General features: G+C 43.0%; 1 protein-coding gene across 3 annotated transcripts in view; it reads left to right on the top strand.

Annotated features, from left to right (window-relative positions):
* FARP1 (FERM, ARH/RhoGEF and pleckstrin domain protein 1) overlaps window positions 1–15,433 on the top strand; it is a 291,438-nt gene that overhangs the window by 212,776 nt on the left and 63,229 nt on the right. For all 3 annotated transcript variants that reach the window (XM_059903280.1, XM_059903281.1, XM_059903282.1), the window contains exons 6-11: window positions 3,337–3,434; window positions 8,321–8,435; window positions 9,271–9,418; window positions 12,114–12,209; window positions 13,636–13,799; window positions 14,505–14,573. In XM_059903280.1, coding sequence (XP_059759263.1) covers window positions 3,337–3,434; window positions 8,321–8,435; window positions 9,271–9,418; window positions 12,114–12,209; window positions 13,636–13,799; window positions 14,505–14,573 — 690 coding nt within the window. The remainder of the gene's footprint in view (window positions 1–3,336; window positions 3,435–8,320; window positions 8,436–9,270; window positions 9,419–12,113; window positions 12,210–13,635; window positions 13,800–14,504; window positions 14,574–15,433) is intronic.

Raw genomic sequence — 15,433 nt, forward strand, 5'->3', positions numbered from 1 at the left:
GGTCAGACGTATTCCACTGCTCTCTGAACATGTCATCTGACGTGGGATCCAGTTTCTACTTGGCTGTGTTCTTAAAGGTGCAGGGGACTTATCAGAATTTGCTGCTCTTCAGGGCCTGCCGCAGTGTTGTCCTTTGTCTGGCAGAGACATCGTACTGTACACCGAATAAGGCAAGAAAGATTAAGAGCTCCCGGATGAAATAAATTGAAACAGGCATGTTTAAAACGTGGCATGAAGATGGGTGTGATTTCCTCCCCTGTGGTCCCTGGAAGTGACATGACAGCCCTCTGATCGGCCCTGCCGCTGTCATCGCCTCCCTCCTCACATCCATCCTTCCGCCAAGGAGAGCTGATTCCGTTTTGAGCCCTTCATGTGAATTTGACTGGAGCTGCTTCAGTTTAGAATGCAAAAGGTGCTGCGGAATTTCTAAAGTTAGCCCTGCAGCCAGCGTGCGGGACTTACAGCTGTCTTTACGAGAAGATGAGACGGTACCCAGGAAGGTCTTTCTCAGATTACAAGGGCCTTAGCACAAGTCAGCGTAATCAGGGAGTGACAGATTCCTCCTGCAGTTGGCAACGGGGCACTCGTCCTCTGTCTAAATAGGTGAGCTCTCGGAACCCAGCACCGTCTCGCCACCCACAGGAGACCCTCCCCAGAGGCCCCGAAGCCTGTCGGACCCTGACCCTGAGTCTGTCGCTGGACACAGCATCCTGTGTTTGAACTGGTAGCTGTTACCATATTCGGAACATCATGCTTTTACAACATACATTCTTCCTACTTAGGTAAAAATTAACCACACATAAGAATTAAAGCCTGTCGTTCTAAGTGTTGGCTTCAAGAAACAATAACCAATGCCTAATCCAGAGAGATGGTTTGTACCACATCTTCCCATATAAATCTATGTGCTGATGTTGTGATTACTTTATATGCTCTGCCATTCTCTACTTTGACTTTCCAGGGAGAGAGACAGAGACAGAGAGAGATAAAAGAAAGTGAATGAATGAATGAATAAACATTACATTGCGGGGGGGGGGGGTTGGATAAAGGCCAACTGTTGTCAACTAGTGGATCTGTGGGTGTTGTTTTGTTTTGGTTTTTTTCTGGTTACAGAATGCCTCCGTAGTTCTTTAGTTCTTAATCATGGAATTTCCTAAACGACTTAAAGGGGATTCATTTTTCTTTTATTTAAAGAAAAAAAAATTGCTAACATATACAGAATGTTTTCATTCTGGTCACTATGCTTTCCATGTATTATCTCATTTAATTCTTAAGGCCACCTCTGTGGTTAGTCGTGTTAAAAGCCCTTTTTTTTTAAAAATTAAAAAGAACCCTTTGTTATTACAAAAGTAGTCAACGTACAGTGTAGAAAATTAGAATATACAGGTAAACAAGACTAAGAAGATAAAACTACTGTGTTCTTGCTGCCCAGAGCTGAGCGTTGTTAACACATCAGTGAGAGAGCCTTTCTGATTTTTTCTGTGCATATACATGTACTGTTCATCTCATCTGATACCCTGGCCGTACTCAAATGTCCCCCTTTGTTCCCCAGATGTCATTTATATCTGCTCATCTAACGTGAAATTCACTGTAGGACCACGTTGCATCTGGTTGTTATGCCCTTTGGACCTCTTAATCTAGCAGAGTCCCTCTTTTTTTTTCTTCGTGATACCATCTTGTTGAAGAAACTGAACTGGTCATACTATAAAATAGCCTACCTGCTAAATTTGTCTGGTTGCTTCCTGTTTAGCTTATTCCTCTATCTTCTGTATTTCCTGCAAACTAGACCTTAGTTCTAAAGGATACAAGTTAAACATTCTTGGCTAGAATCCCATCCTAAGTGATGTTGTGTGTTTCCTGTTTCATTAGTGATGCTGAGATTGATCACTGAGTTAAGGGTGGTGACATTCTGACCTTTCCATTGTGAAGGAAAGTCATATGACTTTGTATGCAAATGTCCAAACTCCTAAGTGGTTTTTATACCGATTAACAATCCTTGCCAAGTCAATAATTTCTTTAGAGGGGTAGGATGAGGGTTTTATAATTATGTTATTTTTTGCTGTGTTATTTGTCAGTGTTCTTCTGTAAAGTAGAACTTTGCCTCATCTACTTAGATTGTCTGTATATCCTGAAATACCCTTCCTACTGGAGAGGCAGATTACATGCCCAAGTTTTTGCCTTGGGTTACCAGTTTCTAAAAAAGAATTTCTTGAATAGACTCCTCAAATGGTGATACATTCTATTTTTTCTGCTTTCTATTTTTATGACTATTATAATGGACTCATAAAGTTTTATTAGTTCCATGTGTTTCAATTCACTTTAATCATTCTTTTTTGCTACTCAAGTTGTCACAACTTTGGCCAGTGGACGCCCCTTCAGGGTTTTTTTTCCCCCCCTTTTAATATAACCCATTTATATTTGCAAGCTGCCTTGCTCTCTGGCATAACTAGATCTTCCAGGCTTGCTTTGTACCTTCCTCTGCCCCATACCTGGAACCTACCATTTCTGCAAGGTCCTACCTCTGTATCCTTCTCTGTATTGGGTAATTGTGTGAGAGCCAGAATCTGGTTGCTAAGGGTTGCTGCCGAAGTGACGCTCCTTCTAGACAGTGGGCAAAACTAGCAAATATCTTTCTAAAAATCTATGCGTTCATATTGATATTGTCAAATCGATTTTAACATCGCCCTGTTTTTACTTAATTTCTTTGATTTATACTTTTTTTTCTTCCACCAAAAATGTTACTTGCTTTATTCTACTTCATAAAGAAAAGAATTTTTAAATAACTTAAATTGATTTTTAAAGATCTGGCAACTGAGGCTTATGGAAGAAGCTGAGTGACTTATTACACCACAAAAAAAGACACTCTTGTGTTTCCAATTCCATTGGCAAGGCTTTTCCTAACCATGATAGCCTACTGTTATTGTCTGAGCCATAAAGCCATTTTTTTTAGTATATTTGACTAATCTGTGAAAAAATTTTAAATGTGTGCTCTACCCTGCAAAAATAGATAGGGTGGTAAGTTATAGTCTTAATTACTTATGGCTGTATCTCTCCATATAAGATGAAATGCATTACTCATTGTGTGGACAGATTGCAGCATATGTCTCCGGGTGCTTTTAGGGAGGTATGAATATTTACATTGCAGCCAGTAGCACCAGGAATTCATCCCTCCTGTACAGACTTTTTTGTTCTTCGGTTTATATACCTTTCTTTAGGTCCTCACTGTGTGGGCAAGTTGCCAGTGAGCAAAGTGAGCCTGACTTTGTTGCCAAACCTCCCCACCCTCTTTGCTCGACACCCATCTCTGTATATGACGCCCATCTCTCTTTGTATTCGCAGGTACCTATTTGCTCTGCAGGTGAAGCAGGACCTGGCTCAAGGCAGGCTGACGTGTAGTGACACCAGCGCTGCCCTCTTGATCTCACACATTGTGCAATGTAAGTTCTGTTGGTTTCCTTCAGAAAGCATGTGGGAAATAACACAGTGATCTGCTTGGTGGGGAGAAAAATGACATCCACTGAAAGCAATAATGTCTTTGTCTTACATTGCTATTAGCATGAAACCCAAGGGGTGGAAAACAGTACTCCTAACTTCGTTTATATATACTCCCCCACCAAACGCTGACCCAGGAATTCTGTGGTCTGGTGCTTGTCTACTCTTTCTAAGGACTACGCATTTGTTGAAAACTCAGTTGCCTCAAAGGAGAAGCTTGGATACACGGGTGGCAAAGTAGACTAAACTTGTTCTGTCCTGTTCTTAGATTTAATATTCATCATTGAATATGGCACATTAGCCTTCAGACATAAAACTGTCAAAGATTTCCCTTCCTGTATTCTGTTCGAGAGTTCAGTAAACCAAGACACATGAAGCTGGACGGAACCCAAGTGATGCTTGAAGCTAGATATTTTACCTTTCTTCCTCTAGACAAAGGATAAGTTAGAGTGTGCTCATTCTAAGGCTTCCTGACTACTCACCTGGGCATTTTTTTTGTCTTGGTCAAGGCAGAAGTTACTTGAAATGGAATATACACATTATGTTTCAGGAAGGAAATTATGTATATAGACCAAGGTCAACATATAAAAGCACTAGTATAAAATAATTGTGCTAGCATATCATTCTAAAATTTCCATTGTATACATAGTAGTCCCATATAATCAGCCCCATCCTGTCCATATAACTGCCCAGTTAACGAGCTTTCCACAGGTTTGTAGAAAGGGTCACTCCCAGCAGTCAACAAATTGCCTTAGTCCGAAATGATGAGGTGTTTCTAGAGACCATGCTTATCTTATTTTTTGTGCGTGGCCATTGTTGACTATCTGCCAGACTTAGTAGATAGGTGTTTTCTTATTAATTTGAAATGATGTGAGAAAGAAAAGACAGACCGAAAAAAAAAAGTAGATAAACTTTTTAAACTTTACTATGTTCCAGCTCTGTGTATATTATCTCATTTAATTCTTATAACAACCTTGTGGGCTCAGTACCATTATCCCCGTTTTAAAATGAGGAAGCTTTGGCACAGAAAGTTACATAATATTTTTGCCTTTCCCGTGTTTGGTCTTCTCTCTTCTTACAGTGACAGTGGACAGAGGAGGGCTTTGAATCAGGCAGACATCGTTTCTGTTAGTTGATTGTTCACCCTGGCAGGTTACTAAGCCCCCAGCCTCTCTTTCCTTTCGAACAGGGGGATAATAGAATCTGTTTCATAACAGATGAAAGTGAAATGATAGCATCAGTAATTCAGCATATGTTAGGTGTTCAATATACCCTCCTTTCTTTATCCTCACTCACCTAGGGCCCTCCCTTTCCAAACAATGGGAAATTTTGACATAAAGCTTCCTTACTGGAATAGCAACTTCAGCAAAGGTCTCTGACCCTGGGCCTTTGGTGACAGAAGAGAAATTTAGTCAACTATTCTTGATGCCATTTAGTCTTGTAGCCCCTTCCTCCTAAGGCCCTTCCTTTTTAAAGGAAGAGTGAATCTTCCTTTTTAAAGAAGGAGTGAATCTTGCTTGCACACATGGAAAGTAGAGGGTCACGGGAATCCAGAAAACCATGTGCTTGGTCTGATGGACCCCTCACCCCCAGACACCAACAAGGGGCTCAAAATCCCCTGAGAATCTTGAGTTCTCCAAAGGAAATGAAATAGGTGGGTTCAGAAGTATTTCTGCTATTTCTATACTCTGTGATACGCAGTTGCGTGACACACTGTTTCTATAATCTTACACTTACAAAGCCCCATTTCTGTATTTTTTAAGCATCCTGTACATTCTGTCATGGAAGGAGAAATTTCACAGAGTCCTCTGTGAATAGTGTGTTCATTTAAATTATTGGTAGTTATTGACGTCATCAGTAAGGTAGGAGGGGTCAGCTCATCTCCCTTCTGCAGAAGCGATATTACTGCTGATGGAAAATTCTCTCTAGTGAGCTACATTTTCATCTCCTCTGTGTCTATACACGCAATCTGATTTTTAAAAAAGTTTTCCTCCCTTTCATTTGAATTCATGGAGGCATCTTTCACATAGTCCGTATTGTTTTCATTGGTTCCTCTGTTACTGGCCTTAGGTACCCCCTGTATATATTTCAGACTTCTAATACTCTCTAGTTGATTATGAATAGACCAAGTGGGACAAGCTGATGAAGAGAAGAATCAAACACTATTTGGGCCTGATGTAACAGAGGAGGCATGGCGGGGCTAGATTTCTGCACGTTGTGTGTGCGTCCACTCTGAGGATTGTACCTGGCAGAACAGGATTCGGGGGTGGTGGCGGTCTTATTTTTTTGCCGAGAGTAGACTGCTAAGGAATTTAGTATATACATCAGCTAATATGACACCTTTAATTAAAAAATAGTCATATCTTGCACACTTACAGTTCTCAGACTCTCCAGACATAAGGAGGTGCCTATTTCCATGTTTCCAAGAAGAGAGCATGTGGGAGAAAGTGGATTTCACAGTCGTGTTGCCCTTGCGTTTTAGGAGTTGAAAAGCAAGTGACTCCAAGGAAAAGACAGTTTAGGCGTATTGACCCTGAAAAACTGGAATTCTTAGCTCGTTTATATTGAATTATGGAAAAGGCTCTGTTATAAAATCCATAGATGTTAAGAAACCCAAACTTAAAACTCGTAAGAAATTTAGGACTTAGGTGAGCCCCCTCTCCCTCCCGCCGTACGCAGTCCGTCTTCGTTATGTGCAGATTTCATGTTTGCACATTCACCTGCTCTCTAAAATGTATTTGTAAGCCCGGAATCAGCCCTGTGGGTGCTTACACGGTCACTCGCAGACGTGCGCAAGAGGGTCAAAACTTTGAGTCGCCCCTCCCTCACCCCCCCAGTGGAGGCCGGAGGAGGTGGCGCCCTGCCTTCAGGTTTCAGCTCTCACACTGGAAACCAGTGTCCTTTTTGTGATCTCTCTGGAGCCACGCTGTTTGCATTTCTGTGCTTTTTGTTGATTTCCCTGTTTTAAATGGCCCCCAAGCATCGTTGCTGAAGTGCTGTGTAGTGTTCCTAAGTGCAGGAAGGTTTCCATGCGCCTCACAGAGAAAGTAAACACGGGTGTAGATAAGCTTCGTTCAGACGTGCGTTACATACAGTGCTGCTGGCCGTGGGTCCCGTGTTAACGAATCAACAAGGTACATAAAGTAGGAAGTCTTTCAACAGAAACACAGAAAACAAGGTTAGTTGGTTAAAATGTTTCAAGAGTCTCGCAGGAACCTAACCCTGTATTTCCCCTGGGAATGATGGTTTAGTCTTCACTAATTCGACGTGCGTGGGGACTTGATGCAAGAGCACTACCGTGAATAATGAGATGAACTGTGCTTTCTTTTTTTTTTTTTTTTTAATTAATTAATTAATTAATTTATTTATGGCTGTGTTGGGTCTTCGTTTCTGTGCTAGGGCTTTCTCTAGTTGCGGCGAGCGGGGGCCACTCTTCATCGCGGTGCGCGGGCCTCTCACTATCGCGGCCTCTCTTGTTGCGGAGCACAGGCTCCAGACGCGCAGGCTCAGCAGTTGTGGCGCACGGGCCTAGTTGCTCCGCGGCATGTGGGATCTTCCCAGACCAGGGCTCGAACCCGTGTCCCCTGCATTGGCAGGCGGATTCTCAACCACTGCGCCACCAGGGAAGCCCAACTGTGCTTTCTTAAGGCCGGATAGGAGGAAGTGCAGAAAAGACAGTGTCACCATCGCCATGGCAAACCAATGAGGATGGCAGTATGGCCACTTCTGCACAGTTTCCTGTGATGGAGGGTGGCAGCTTTACTTAGGGAAGGTGAAATTTGTTCACAAAGTGCAACTAGGAAATAATGTTATTGATTTGCCATGGCAGCGAGAAGCTAGTGGGTGACTGATTCTTCCAGTGGCCCCAGCTGGTGCCAAGCAAATATTCTCAGGGGCTGTGATTTATAGCAACATATAGGCCACATCCTGCATGATTACTGGGGTGCATTGCCCAAAGTGTGACAAGCTGCTTCACATGACAAAGTGAAAATTAGGCTTCATGGCAACGGTTTACTTACTTTTATTGTAAACAGTTGGACTCTGGTCATTTTATTAAGCTTGTTACACAGACTGTATGATAAAGGCATGCCGTTCCATCTGTATTAAATTGCTGTAAACTGAGCTGGAGCTAGTGTTAAGGTACAATTATTAATTTAAAGCTCTGTCCTTTAGTTTTCCAGATTAGAGCAATTTGGGGACTTGAGAAAATTATGCATCCCCTTGTAGACTAAAAATTTGTAAGAATTTGCAATCTGGTCTGTCATTTCTGACAACACAACTACACAAAATTTAAGACACTTGAATTTATGTTTACCAAATTAAATTATGTACCTTTACCCCTAGTTATAATCGTCTTTTCTCTACATGATAAAGCATTTGGGATTTGCACTAATAATTGCTATACGTGTGCCTCCAAAGTTAATTTTGTCAAGCCCTGAAACTCTGGGGCTTATTTAGAAGTCAGAAGGTCTTAATCCACATATCTAGAATGTACTGCCTGAAGTAGAAGTGAACCCCTAGTTGGGTGGGGAGGAAAGAAACAAACCAGGAACATGGATGGCTAAAGATGGATGATTCTGAAGTTTTCTTTCCAACTGGTAGAGATGAGAAAAAGCGGAAACTGTCATCTTACGTTGGCACGGTTGTTAAATATGCCCTCACAGCCACAGCTTCTCACATCTAGCCCTTAGGATACCTACCAGCTGGGATTGCCTTGTGTTGTCTGCTAGTTTTTCCGGCTTGGTAGTTGGGGAACAGTCCACTGGGAGTATAACAAATTGTGAAGTATTAATCGTATGTGGCTGGTTTTTCTTTCTCTCTTTCTTTGTAGCTGAGATTGGGGATTTTGATGAAGCATCGGACAGAGAGCATTTAGCGAAAAATAAGTACATACCTCAGCAAGATGCATTAGAAGACAAAATTGTGGAATTCCACCATAACCACATGTAAGTCTCCTTTGTTGCTTCCTACTTGCTTTGAGCTCCTTCTCTCTGTCCTTCGACATACGTGGACACACACACACCCCGTGACTTACTGGGAAGAAATATACAAAGGGTGAAGGAGGAGAGCACAGAGGCTCAGTGAGTGTTGTTACTTATCCTGGACTGTTGGTAACACAGGTTACCCACTCAAGACCAGACCTCTGGGCTCCTTGCTTGCTTTCCTGTGAGACCAGAGTAACACTGGAATTTAGGACACCCCATGCTTTGGAGTAAAAGGAAGAGTATAAGACCAAGTACCAGGAAATCAGGAAGGGGACATGATAACTAGGGACAGTATAAGAATATTGTGAAAATGGAGAACCTTTGTGCCACGTCCATTTTGGTTTTCTGTTTTGATCAGTATTTTCAAAGCATTCTCTGTGCCTTTTGTTTTTGTTGTTGTATTTCAAGGAAGGCACTTGAGTCTCGGTGATAGTTGCCTTGACAGAGTGTTGAACTTTGCAAGTTTAGGGCTATTGTAAGTGACTAGAAACTTGTTTCAACATGATCGTGGTTTGCTTTTATATGACCTTAAAGGAAACTCTCTGAGATTCCAAAAAACTGGCCGAGTTTGAGATAGACTTTAGGGGTTTTGTGTTACACAAGCAATAGAGCTTTTGTTCCAGTTGCTCAGCTTCGGGTTATAATGAATGGGAGGCTGGGTGTCATCCGATCGGGTAGCCCCATTGTTGGTGATGAAATGCCTTTTTATTTCCCAAGAGAAGATGCTTAATCTTGAATTCATAGACACGGAGAATTCAGATCTCCTGGCCTTTCTCTTGAATTTTTGTTTTGTCAGTGGACAAACACCAGCAGAATCGGATTTCCAGCTCCTGGAGATCGCCCGCAGGCTGGAGATGTACGGCATCCGATTGCACCCAGCTAAGGACCGGGAAGGCACTAAGATCAACCTGGCTGTGGCCAACACGGGGATTCTAGTGTTTCAGGTAAGAGCGTTTGGAACCAGCTCAGTTCCCTTGGTGTTGCAGAGATAAGAGTTGGCCCTTCAACTCTGATTCCATGTTGGGTGGTCCAGGCTAAGACCTCTGATAGTTATTTTTAGGTGAACAGGGAAAAACAAACCTCATCTCAGGGTTTTCCGTTTCTGTCCAGACCCTCAAACTTGCAGATTTGATTTCCTTTGCCTCGCTCTGGTTGGGGAATCCATGACTGCAGATTTGTTTGCATTTATTGACTTTGCAGGATCATAGAAATCCCTATCTCTCTGTTGACCTAACTTTGAACATAGTATAATGGAATCAAGATTCAGATCCCCAATATAAACACCTTTTTCACACTTGCCCATGATATTCATCTGATTTTTTTTAACCTAATTTGGGTTCTTTTTTTTTTTTTTTTTTTTTTTTTTTTTTTTATATATACCTGATTTGGGTATTTGGGTAATTTACCTAAGTTAGCTTGTTTGTGGTTTCACATTTACCTAACTTAGAAGATATAGCAGTTTTATAAATTCACAGAAGCTATGTCCATGTCCTGCTGTAATCTTGCAGCTACACACATACTGCCCTTGGACCCTCACCTGTGTTTCACATAAGGACATAGCACTCTGCACTCTGAAATGTGTGCACCCTTGATCACACTGCTGCTGTACTGCTATTGATTAATGCATCTCTTTTTCTTGACAATTTCATTGAAGTATTATTGACATGCAATTAAATGCACACATGTAAAGCATGCTGTTCTTAAATATGTATAAGTTCTTAAATATGTGTATCCTGTGAAACCATCAGTGAAATCAAGACAGTAAACATATTCATCACCCCAAAGGTTCCTCAAGACTCTTTTCTTTTTTCTTTTTTTATACTGAAGTCGTTGGTTCACAATATTATATTAGTTCCAGGTACATGACATAGTGATTGAATAGTTCATAGGTTATACTCCATTTAAAGTTGTTATAAAATATTGTCTAGTAATAAACTATAATGGAAAATAATTTTTAAAGGACTATAGATGTTTACATATATATATATAAATACATATAACAGAATCATTTTGCTGTACACCTGAAACTTACCCAGTATTGTAAATCAACTATACTTCAATTTAAAAAAAAGAAAATGATTCCTAATTAAAAAAAAAAAAAATATATATATATATATATATATATATATATATATATATATATTGCCTAGATTCCCTGTGCTGTACAATATATCCCTCAAGGCTTTCTCTTTTAAACAAAAGTGGATAATCTGTGCTTTGGTTGCTTTGGTTTCAAAGGGCTATGAAGAAAGCATCTGCTTTTCTCATGAAGTAGGGTCAGATTTCACCCAGTTTTGAAGGTGTAAATACGTGCATGACCTAAAACTCTTTTTTTGAGCTTTGCCAGATTGGGTTACATTTCCCCCTTCGTATTTTACCAAAGTAACCCCAGTGATTCTTTGCTCCTGTATCAGATGTTTATGAGGGACACTAATTACCAAAGGTTCGTGTCCCAAGAGAAGTTGAAGTTGGGTTTCCTGTGGGACACGAGGAGGTGACGTTTTGTGCGCAGCGTGGTATTTGAGGAGGTGACTGCTCCTGATACTCAGTGACCTGCAGAAATAAGCTAGGCGTCCCTGATGAGAAAAACAGCAGTGAAACAATGTGGTTGTCGGTCCTCCCATTCCGCCTCAGAGTTAAAACCCTTAAACATTTCTAAAGATCATAGTCGGGGGAAGAAGTGCCTCACAGTTGCATTAATTTGCTTGGATTGTGTTCAAGACACTTGAAATGTTGAGAATTGCTCTGTAATGCCATCATATACAAGGACTGTATCTTGGAATGAATCTTCTTGCCTGTGCCTAATTGCTTCATTCTGACCAATTTAAACAAGTGGTTCTGGTGTTCAAATGGGCTCGAGGAATTCTAATTTCAGTTGAGAGGACGGGACAGATAGGAGCTGGTATCTGGCGACTCTCCACTGCGTCTCCCCCAGTCCCACCTGGCGATCAAAGATGAGGATGTGTGCGTCCCTCCCGGAGACTGTTCTCTGGCCTCAGAGACACACGGAGGGTGGGGTCTCCCCTCCCCGGCCCTGCTTGTGCTGTTGGAAGCAGAGCAGTGTGGACAGAGCGGGTGATCGCTAAGCGCTGTGTTGCTTCTGTGGCTATAACAACAGCTGCTGGTTAAGGCACATGCCCGGGAATCTCATTCTGCTGCAGTAACCATGTGATTTCGGACAAATTAAAATCTAGCCATGCTGCAGTTTCCACAGGTGTAGAATGAAGATAATAAATCCAGCTCCCTGGGTTTCGTGTAAGGCTTCACAAGATAAGGGCTGTAAAGGACTTGGGACAGTGCCTGGCCCTCGGCCTGTGATGGTCGCCAATAATTGTGGTGGTTGTCATGGTATTTATTTTTATTAATCTTTCTCTGTATCAGCCCCTTGGCCAGCCTCTTCTCTCCCTGGAGGCAGACTTAATTTGAAGGCCAGATCATATAATTGGTGAGAAACAATGATCCAGGAAGGGAATGGGGATCATCCCACAGTCGCAGAGCCCGGGAATTCTCCAGCAAGAGGCATTCTTAGGGGCGGTAGAACGGCAGCCCTCCTTTCAGCTCCCCGTGAGCAGAGCGGACCAGCTCCCGTGTTGCTTGTCATTCGTTTCCCGGCTCACGGGCCGATACCTTTCTTCTCAGGGTTTTACGAAGATCAATGCCTTCAACTGGGCAAAGGTGCGGAAGCTGAGCTTCAAGAGGAAGCGCTTTCTCATCAAGCTCCGCCCAGATGTGAACGTAAGTGCCTCTCGGGAAAGAGGGGGAGACCAATGAGCCGCCTCGGGGTGGGGCGGGTCCCGCCAGGGCGCAGGCGGAACCCATGGCCGGCAGCTCTCCAGGTGTCTGCCAGTCTGTACGGTGTATCCAGATGCTCGGTCCCTCCACAGCTGTCATCAGCAGTAGACAGAGGACACAGATGTGTGCCCAGGGAGGGGTCACTTCCCTGTGCACCTACGGGCCGCCCCCTCCTGTGCAGTCGCCGTGTCTCCAGCCTCGGCCACCTGGACACCCCGTTCAGCATTCTGCCGTGCTCCGGGTCTGTCTCTCCCCACCCAGGGGCGGTCCTGCTGTTGTCCCCAACCCCTGACAGCGCACTCTCACGAGCTGACCCGGCCCCTCCCCTAACACACTTCCCGAAGACCCTCCCTCTAAAGATGTCGCTCACGTGGTGCCGGGTCAGAGAAGAAAGAAAGCATTTTCTCCATCCACCATAAATAGGGATGGATGGGTGACAGAGTGCTGATGTCCCCAACCAGAACTGGAGTGCTTTTTCCCATGGGGGAAAAGAAAGATTATAAATGGCAGTCTAGGTGTATAGTAATTTGGTTACATTATGGATGAAATAGGTTTTTATGGCCTGATTTGGGAAGCAGGCACCCACTGGAAGTCGTTTTCTATGAGAAGACGTGTTTTGAGTCCAGAAGACTGTGTACTGCAGCACGACTTGTCTGTAAGTTGAGACTGCACTACCGAGAACTGTGAGATTCTCCCAAAACGGCTGGACCCGCGGAGAATGTTAAGGGCTGTGTTAACATGGTCACTTAAATTGAGAGTATTCAGTCTGGGAGTAGAAAATTACCATATCCCCTTTCCCAAATCAAAGGACATGAATTTTTCAGCCTTGAGTGATAGATACTTCAGTGCTCCAGAAAAAATGTTCATTTCCTGTATGGTCCCTGGGGCCACCTGGAGGCTGGAGCCATATGCTTTTTGCTAGAGAAAAGGCTTAAGCACAGTATTCAAAGTTGGCACGAACCATGGGGGAGAAAACAGAAAGAAGAAATGTGTTTCAGTTATTTTAAGGAGGCAGAAAAGACATTTCAGTACTTGGATATTTTTTAAAGAAGGAAATGTAAGCCAAGTAAACAGAATTTGTTTATGATTTCTGTCAAAGGAAATGTTATCACTTCTGCTGAGTATCCCCATTTTCTGTTTGTTCCTCTAAGGAATTAAGTGGGGAAGCAAATGGCTGAACGATGATGACTGTATTTCGTCATGAGGAACAAATGTATTTTACTAAATATGTGGATTTATGGTCATGCTACATAATAAAATACACAATTGAAATTTTATTGGACAGATTTGTTTTCTGCCCCCTTTCCCATATTTTAACTGAATGTCTATGGGTAATGGAAGAAACCAAAGTGTTATTTTCTCTTTCTAGAGCTCATACCAGGATACCTTGGAATTCCTAATGGCCAGTCGGGATTTTTGCAAATCCTTCTGGAAAATCTGTGTTGAACATCATGCCTTTTTTAGACTTTTTGAAGAGCCCAAACCAAAGCCAAAGCCTGTTCTCTTTAGCCGAGGGTCATCGTTTCGGTTCAGGTAAGGATTCTGCTTCACATCTCTCCGTTTGCCACGTGGTCCTTTTCCCCAAAACTTTCCTCGGGAAGGTTGGCTTCCAGGAGCTTTGGCTGATGGCATGTTTGCTGGGTCATCACAGAAGGCTCCTGGCAGCCCCTTGCTGTGTTCGGTTTGAACGTTAGGGAGCCACAAGGCAGTCTCCCCAGCCACAGACGACTCCTAGTGGAACTCTTCTAATTCAGAAAGGATTTCCTTTCTCTGTAGAAGCAAAAGCACCTTGTTAACACTTGCTGTAGCTTCACCGAATGCCATGTAGACCTGCCCATCACTGGTTCAATTTCTCACTCATTCTTTCAACCAGTCTTTGAGTGTCTACTGCATGTCAGATTCTGCTCTAGGTGTTGGGGGTATACAGTGAACAGAACTATCCCTGCCTTCGTGAAGTATACAGGCTCTTGGGATGGTTGCTTAATAATCAAACACAGGATTGTTAAGTTGTTGAGTTCACTGAACTTTTTCTGTCGTGTATAAGGGAAATATCAAGAGACAGAATGGACGCAAAAGCGCAGTTTCTCTTGGGACTGCTTTCATCCCGGGCTAGCCGAGAGAACTCCCGCGTCTCCCAGCTGTGGGAAGAGGGAGGCAAGGATGGTGGAGGGCTGTGCAGAGTGTGAAATGAGAACGCCTTGCTGTCTTCTCCGCCCCCTCTCGTGGTCTTCATTTTAGTGGCCGGACTCAGAAGCAGGTTCTCGACTATGTTAAAGAAGGAGGACATAAGAAGGTGCAGTTTGAAAGGTAAGAGAAACGTCAGTGCCACTTGCGATTTGAGAGGAGTCGTTCTCTGTGGCTAAGCATCGCTCCCCCCAGGCCCCGTGAGCTAGAGAATTGCTTCCGCCCAGTCAGTCTCGGCCGGTTCAGTGTTAGGAACAGCTGAGGCCCGGGGGACACTTAACTCCAGGGTGAGAGGAAGCCAGCAGAGGGCAGGGATGCAAGAGGAACAGGAGCTGACAGAGGGCGTAAAGCGCTGTAAAAACCTACTCACCGGTGAGTCCTTAAATATTTGGAGATTTGAATTGGAAATATTTCTATAAACTTTTTTTTTTTAATTGGAAAAATTGCAAACCCTTTCCTTTAGTTTTTTTTTTTAATTAATTTTTATTGGAGTGTAGTTGATTTACAATGTTGTGTTAGTTTTAGGTGTACAGCAAAGTGAATCAGTTATGCATATATCCACTCTTTTTTAGATTCTATTCCCATATAGGTCATTGGAGAGTTCTATAAACTTTTTAATTGAGTTACGTTTGATTGAAGAGAAACAGGATTTATTTTTGTTGTTAGCAAATGCTGATAGAGCTCTTATTGTATGCCAGGCACTGTTCCAAGCCCTTTAGACATAGGAAGGAACTCATGGAGTCGTCATACCTGCTCTGTGAGGTCCGTGCTATTTTATTTCCTTTTTAAAGATGGAGACGTGGCAGCTCAAAGATGCTGAGTAACTCGCCCAGGTCTCAGAGCTGGTAAGTGGGCCCTGGTCATCCAACTCCAGAGCTCACTGCCCTTCATCACTGCTCTGCCCAGAGGGACTAAAAGAAAAGGGTAAAGGGGGGAAGGGATGGTGCACCAATGACTGTTTAGTTGCAAGTGTTTGTTTTAAT

The sequence above is a fragment of the Balaenoptera ricei genome, chromosome 18 (assembly GCF_028023285.1).
Source record: "Balaenoptera ricei isolate mBalRic1 chromosome 18, mBalRic1.hap2, whole genome shotgun sequence".
Taxonomy (NCBI): domain Eukaryota; kingdom Metazoa; phylum Chordata; class Mammalia; order Artiodactyla; family Balaenopteridae; genus Balaenoptera; species Balaenoptera ricei.